We start from the raw sequence: 8,086 nt of genomic DNA on the forward strand, positions 1-8,086 counted from the left end.
ATCAAAAATTCTAATCTAATTTTTCATATGAATTATTTATCTGTCATTATGTAAAACACACTTACCTACCTACAATCAAAAAACTTTCTGAACACATTTTAATTAATAGTTAATAAAATCTCGCGAGTGCATTCTTATCTGGGACACCCTGTATGGACGAAATTATAATTGATTAAACATAATTGATTCCTCCTTATATTATTGATTTTTATTTGTATAATTTGAGGTTTATTTTTTGCAATAGTATTGAGTATGATTATAACGTATCGATCAATAAGATTCATGATGAAACAGGCCATGACTTTATAACATAGGATCGAAAAGAAAACGGTGTCAGAGATGGCTTGGTGATACATTTTTTACTATATTCCTGATCCCCGAAACTATTTTATCTGTATTATTATTTATATAAATGTGAGAAAATGTATATACAGCCGCGACTTACTTTCTTTATTATTATTTTATTAATATGATATATCAGGATATAAATATCTGTATATACAGGGTGTCTTTGGCTGATCTGCTTGCATTATAAGTTTCTCTAGAAATTTATTATGCAAGCTCAGTGGGAGCACCCTGTATACTGCCTAACCTTGACTATGTTATTATATTCAATTGTTTATTAGATATAATCACTTTTGTATATTTTTGCAAACGTTCATTTTTTTTTAATTGTATACATGACGTTAAGTTTTGGTTAACCATTTGCTATTGGCAAATGTATATTTTTTAATGTAATATTATTCGTTACGAATTTTTTATTTACAAAAAAGAATTCCATTAAAATTTAACAAAAGTTATAAACCTTGTGCAATAGTTTATAGAAGAGTAAAATTTATACAGGGTGCTGAAGATTTGGCTCTCAGCTTTGAGATATCGAAAACGTTAAGAGATACAGGGTGGCTACATAAATTGGGATAAAGTTGGGACTCGCCTTATCCATTAAAAAAATGGCCTAATGACATATATTAATAGTGGACCCTGAAATCTGCATAAACGTAGCCCCAAACTGCAGCAAAAGTCGCGTATTCCTATATAAAATTCACTACAAATTACGTTACTGCAGCAAAATCCGTCTTGTCGCAGATTTATTTTTTCATAGGCTTTTTATACGAGTATAATATTACTACTGACGTCTTATCCAGTTTTAATAAAACAGCATATCTAATAAATCAAGTTAGGATGCAAATTCTTGCTGTAGCAAAACCCGAAATATGCATCATACTGCAACAAAATCCGAATTATTTTGGTTTTTTCTCTTTAAAAATTAAATATTAATTTTTTCTTTTTAGATTTTTTCTAACACTAGGCTCACTAACAGGCAACTTTACCCTAATTTAAGCTACCCTGTATCTTTTACACCGTTTCCTAGATTACAATGGTGAGAGCCTCATTTGAAACACGCAGTTATTCCCAAAAACATATTTATACCTACTCATAACGAAAATTTTCACGTTGATAGACCCAAAAAAATAAAAATTTGATTAATATATGGTCTGTTCTTTGATTTAAAATTATAAATAAGTATAGACTAATAGAATATCTAGAAATTGTTTAAAATTTTCACAGTTTAATAACAAATTTAATACAAAATATGTTTATTTGTTAAATACGTTCAGTATTTATAATAGTTTGGTATATCGAATTTTATTGTTAAGTTTATCTGATAAATATAACAACAAAATTAAAGGCTTCTTTATGAAAAATAAAGTGAATTTCATTGATTACCTCAAATCCGGTATTTTCTTTTGAATAATATACAGGGTGGTGCGTCTCAAACAATGTAGATGAGGCACTAATAGTCTAAGAGCTAGCAACGTTTTCAAGAAAGTATTTTAAGACGTCTGGCTCTTTGATATCTTTTACTATGCTCCCTGGAACAGCATGCGGCCCGGCCCGTCTGGCTGCCGATACCCGTTGCGTTCACTACTGCGCATCGGAAGAAGATCCTATATTTTTTATTAATTTAGTCCTATAAATTCTAGTATTGAATATAAATCGAACATGTCTCCATAGCGCAGTGCGTAGAGTTTCCGACATGCAGGTGGCGCCCCCTACAAGTGGAAGTCATATTGACATCGAAATCAAATTTCTCATGCCAGAGTTTTTACCTGCAGAATATGCTGCCGTAGTTTCCCGAATACATTTCGGACAGCCCTGTATATTAGGCTGGGCCTTGAGGGTGAAATTTAAAGTTTGTAGAACTGAGCCACAATAGGCCCCAATAGGTAGTGAAGGGTTACAGCTGGTTGGTAAGCTTAGTAAGAGCAACAGGTTCTAATCAGGAGTACTGAAAGAAAGAAAATTTATATTTTTTTTTAGAAATATATTCAATTAATATAACAAGAATTAAGTCAGTGAAAAGGTACAATTCATTTTAATAACCAACCAACTATTAGATAAAAACTTAAGATTAAGAAATATAAGATAAAAACAGTCTTTAGATGTGTGGAAAATGCTGTAAGGCATTATTCGCTATTGCTGTATCTGCACAGAAATTGTTCTCGAGATCTGAAAATGACGGTAACAAAAAAGGAAAAATTGCTGGACTATTTTCCACCTTATTTTTCCCTATCCGTTTTAGTTCTCTAATATCTACAACTGTCAATTGCTTTGCTATCTTCTCCATAACTAAAATATCATTTATCGACTGTAGATTTTGGGTTTCCCACTGATATTCGCCCAATTTTAAATATAACACTTTGTTTTTCTCATCTTTATTAGTAACTTGACAAAAGAGTACTTTGTTTAGTACTAGTTGGTTAAATTTTGTAACTGCATCTGCACACCAGGTACTAGAAGAATCAACAGGACCCATTCCTAATAATAAAATAGTAATCAGAAATAAGGTATGGTAAACTAAAACCAATATTTACCTGATAAACTACTCCTGACTGCAAACTGTGGAACGGTATACATCTTGGCAGTCAAAAAATAGATTTCGTTTAATTCAACTTTGGCCATATATCCAAAATCCATCAGAAATACCCAAGCCAGGGTTTTCTGCTTAACAGGTAATGGGATATTAACCAACTTTCCTCTATAAAATGCTTCCTCTGTATATGCTACACAGTACATTTGCAGACTGAAGTTGCTCACAGGGACCCGGTAAGCATCTTTATGTTTCGAATAGAAATCATGTAAATATCTTTGAAAAAGGTCTAGCTCTTTTTCTTTCGGTACTACCCAAAATTTCGATGGATCATAAACGTGGCTGATTCGAGTCCGATACATATTACCCACGATCCAGTCTTGTTTATCAAAATAGAGCGGAATTTGCACGTTTTCTTTCTGGTGATTGAGGAAGTAGTTCCAGTCTGATAATATATGTGTTGGAGGTTTGGTTTTGGCTTTATTCTCCTCACCCATGTTCACCCAATAATCAGGGAATAATTACGTTTGATTTAAACAATAGTAATTAACATTTACAAATATTAAAGAACAATTAAACGAAAAGCTTTAAAGTTCATCGTTGTGTTATATTTTTTTTTGCATTGACATTGACAACATCAGTTACCATAGTAACCACCATAGATAAAGGAATATGTTACCATAATCTATGGTTACAACCTAACCATAGATCAATGACATCTGATAACGATAATTAGAGATGAGAAGCTAGCATCGATCCAAATAATTTTAATAAATTTTCGATTTGCCTAATAAAATAAGACATAATAGAAAGAGATAAAGCTACGTTGAATTTTGGGATGGTCTAAGGCTGGTCTAAAGAAATACGGGTTAATAAAACAAAATAACAAACATTGAATTAATTATTACTATATTTTGGTGCTTCCAATACAGACTTGACCTAAAAAAAAAGAATACCTACACATTTACGTTCCTTGTGATACCTTTTATCTTAAATTAAAACACGCTGCGTCTAAAAACTTAAAACAATAAGAAACTATTGAATTATTCGAAAATATACTATCAAATCAGCCTTATATCAGTAAATAAAAAGGGTTTTTTAAATTTTAAAAGCAATTTGAGATCATACATACTAAAAACCAATTCTTCACAATAATTATAATGAAAAAACAATAATCCTCGAAATTATATTCATGTTTACTAACTAATGTCAGTATTATGTATTATTGTTAAAATGATCTAGACATCTACAGGTCAGAAAAAAATAGTTATAACGTTTTTAATCAACGATTGAGCCCCATACTCATTCCGTCGAACCGTCGTACAACCCATCGCATCGACGCATTGACGAACCGCATCAGCGCATGTATGTATGGGGCTTTAGTGTGCTTGATAAGCTAGAATATTTAAAATATTTTATAACAGAGGAATTTTTGTAAATCATATAACATTCCTGTATTTGCTAATTGTAATGGTTTAGTAAAGTGCTTCAATATTGTACAGGGTGTAACAGAAAGTTCGCAACAAACGGAAAATATTGTTATTCTTGAGTTTATACTGAATAATTCAATCTACGGAAATATTGTTGGTCCTAAGATATATTAGAATTACACACAGATTAATAAATACTAGCTATAGTCTACCCAACTAGAGGATACTTGACAGTGACAGTTGCGGCTGTCATTTTAATTCACATGTTTTATTTGAAGATATGGTGGTGCTTCCCTCTATGTCTCTGGTTTTATTTGAACGTCTTTAACGCCAATTTCAATGGTATGATTTGGAACTGTCCAATCAAGGTGCTCACAGCATAGAGCAGGCGCTGAAATCTTCTGACATGCGCAAGAATAGACTTGTGTAGGAAATGCATTTATATCCTAAGTATCCAGTTTAATCTTTTCTGTCATTTTTTGGATGTTGTCTGTCGAAATTTTTCCTGGATTGTTGGACAGACTGTAGCAGTGTAGTGATTGTGTAGTACGGACTCTCACTTTACTGTAGGTCACCACAAGTTATACAGATGAGATAAGATACAATCTGATCAAAAAACTTTATGATCAAGTGTCCTTTGTATGATGACAAAGAATTCTTTTTGATTTTTTTGCTTGATTGTAGACTTTTTGATCACACTGTAAATATATAAACCTTACATTATATTACAGTATAAACTGTGATCATGCTTGAAGTTTAGAAAAATCCTATTATTTCCGAGAATATTTGAAAAAAAAATAAAAATATTATCTTCCATAATAGGGAATTTACGAAACTTCTTAAGCTCGATTTTCATGCGTCCGTTATCCGCTGAGAAGATGGTCCGACGGCGCTATGATTGGTCATAGCGTTTTCGCGCCACTTTTCATCTGTAAATTTTTTACTCCAGCCCGTCAACGGAGAAAGATCGTACGATAACGGACGTTATGACACTTTTTTGACAAATTTAATCTAAAATTACAGTTGAGGGTTGGAACCTTTGGTGTTAAACAGCAAAATAAAAACACTAAATCACCACAATACACCAAAACACTTTTACTTTTACACTGGACGCGCGTTTCGCTAACCATGTTAGCATCATCAGCAGATGATTATAAACTGAAAAAACGATGATTATAAACTGAAACGCAGTTTATAATCATCTGCTGATGATGCTAACATGGTTAGCGAAACGCGCGTCCAGTGTAAAAGTAAAAGTGTTTTGGTGTATTGTGGTGATTTAGTGTTTTTATTTTGAAATTTAATCTAACCTTAATAAAAATATCATAGTACAAGAGTTAGCAACGTCGGGAAAACGAGAATTTTAAGAAACCTGGTTCTTTAATATATCTTTTGCTATTGTGCGGGCCGTCTGGCTGCCGGTAAACTACTGCGGTTCAGTACTGCGCATCACATCTGTACAGGTTGTCCCATTTTCGTGTGTTTTATGGGATTTCTCGTTTATGAGTAGAGATACAATGATGCGATTTTCACATTACTTTGCTATTTTTTTATGAAACTAAAAATATGCTACACATATGTTTGTCCTAGCCTCCTTAGTGCCTGAAATACAGGGCGCAGTTGTGATGCGCAGTAGTGAACAGATGTTGAATACAGATATGATGCGCAGTAGTGAACGCAACGTCTACCAGCAAGACGGTCCGCACTCTGTTCAAGAGAGCATAGCAAAAGATATATTAAAGAACCAGCTTTCTTAAAATTCTCGCTCGAAAACTTTGCTAGCTCCTAGACTATAAGTAAAACAGCGAAATCGTATTGGAAATGAAAATATAAAATTACACCAATCAGGCATGAAAATGCAATAAATTTAAAAACTGCGTAATTTTCTAACCAATCGAAGTCTATAAATTTAACCAATACAATTAATATCGTATCATCGTATCGTCGGATAACGGATGCATGAAAATCAAGCTTTCTCTTCAAATATTTTGAACACTGTACGTCATCAGATAGTTTAAATTAAGAAAAAACTTAACTAAACCCAAATTTAAAATGAAAATCCTTTTTGGACAACATGAATCACATCTCCTACCAAATCTAAAAACGTAGTAAACATCCAAAAATATAACTAGCGTTGTTAAAACTTCCTATTCTAAGTGCTTCTTATAATATTAGATATTTTAAAACTATTTTGTACTTTTGCTCTCACCAAAAGTGTCAATATTATTGGTAGCTTTAAAGCTAGAACAAGAACATTATTTCTGTCTACTATACAATATACAGGGTGTAAAAAACAGCGTACCAAACGTCAGTGTTGGTACTCTTATGCTTGATACACTATTATTTAAAACCTGTATAATTCTTTATTAAAGACAAATAGCTATTTACTAAAGAAAACAATTCTTTTAAGAATTCCCGCTCTCAACATTTGATATTGTTAATTAATTATTGTTTTATATTTAGTTTTCCTTTCACTGGGCTCTTTTTCATATTTTGTTTGTTAAATGCTAAAAAAACATTTAACAAACAAAATATGAAAAAGAGCCCAGTGAAAGGAAAACTAAATATAAAACAATAATTAACAGTTTTTCCATCTTATTCAACAAAAATATTTAACATTTATTGATGTTTTCATCTACTGGGTGTTTGAAATTCAACTCTCACCATTAAAATCTCGCTATCTCACTGACATGGAACTTTGCTCCAATTTGAGCCACTCTGTATATTTTACCGTTTCCGAGATCATCGCATTCGCGAAAGTGTAACTTGAAACACCCGGTATACAGTAGGAATTTTTAAAAGAACTATACCTCCAATCCCTAATTGATAATAAAAGATTAAAAATACTTATGCTGTTTATAGTGTTTAGTCACAACTACTAACATAACAATAAGACTCTAATAATAACTGCTATGAGATTCTTTCAGAGAACTTTCTAAAATAGTTTATTTTTTATAAAAAATTTGATATTGCACCTCTTTAAATATATAAGCGATACCAATCAAACTTTTAGTGACGTAATCAAGGGCGCGGTTTTTAAATTCATTTTAGCGCGAAGTGTAAAAGATAGCTTAATAGCCGTCGCAAAAAACTTATTAGAATATTTTGAACGGGAAAGCGGTAGTAATGGCCCTTTATGTCCCTAAGTATTGTTAAGGAAGTTATTTTTGTTGATGTAAATAATAACTGTTTATATATATATATATATATATATATATATATATATATATATATATATATATATATATATATATATATATATATATATATATATATATATATATATATATATATATATATATATATATATATATATATATATATATATATATATATATATATATATATATATATATATATATATAATAAATAATATTTTCTTGCCTTTAGCTGTGTATTTTTTCTAATTTCGAAAATCGAAAGTAGAGAAAAATTAAAAAAAAAAAAAAAAAAAGTAAAAAGAAAATTGTTTTGCTTGTCGTAAAGGGGGGAACCAAGCTCCACTCCCACAACCGGTTTCTGGGCCTACCCTTCATCAGGTGGGCTGTGTAAAATACACAGCTAAAGGCAAGAAAATATTATTTATTAATATACACTAAAGCTGTAAGAATTTTGTTCATTTCATATATATATATATATATATATATATATATATATATATATATATATATATATATATATATATATATATATATATATATATATATATATATATATATATATATATATATATATATATTTATAATTAATTTATTTTTGTTTCCCAAAATCTTTTGATTAAAAG

At 30.8% G+C, this 8,086-nt stretch overlaps 1 protein-coding gene across 1 annotated transcript; it reads right to left on the bottom strand.

The window, feature by feature from the left end:
• Nucleotides 1-2,305: 2,305 nt before the first annotated feature.
• On the bottom strand, nucleotides 2,306-3,521 carry LOC115877058. The gene is made up of 2 exons (XM_030893130.1): nucleotides 2,877-3,521; nucleotides 2,306-2,820 (listed from the first exon to the last, which is right to left on the bottom strand). Exons 1-2 carry the CDS (start codon nucleotides 3,367-3,369, stop codon nucleotides 2,441-2,443), a joined length of 873 nt encoding a protein of 290 aa, XP_030748990.1. The 5' UTR covers nucleotides 3,370-3,521; the 3' UTR covers nucleotides 2,306-2,440.
• Nucleotides 3,522-8,086: the final 4,565 nt, after the last annotated feature.

This window comes from Sitophilus oryzae, unplaced genomic scaffold, assembly GCF_002938485.1.
Source record: "Sitophilus oryzae breed Bouriz unplaced genomic scaffold, Soryzae_2.0 scaffold_1442_pilon_pilon, whole genome shotgun sequence".
NCBI classification, from domain to species: Eukaryota; Metazoa; Arthropoda; class Insecta; order Coleoptera; family Curculionidae; genus Sitophilus; species Sitophilus oryzae.

What these genes read in the sequence shown, in the direction of transcription:
- LOC115877058 (XM_030893130.1), bottom strand. Translation starts at nt 3,369, where the DNA reads ATGGGTGAGGAGAATAAAGCCAAAACCAAACCTCCAACACATATATTA. An exon ending in AGTCAGGAGTAGTTTATCAG is followed by an intron (nt 2,821 to 2,876) that starts GTAAATATTGGT and finishes TTTTATTATTAG; the next exon opens with GAATGGGTCCTGTTGATTCT.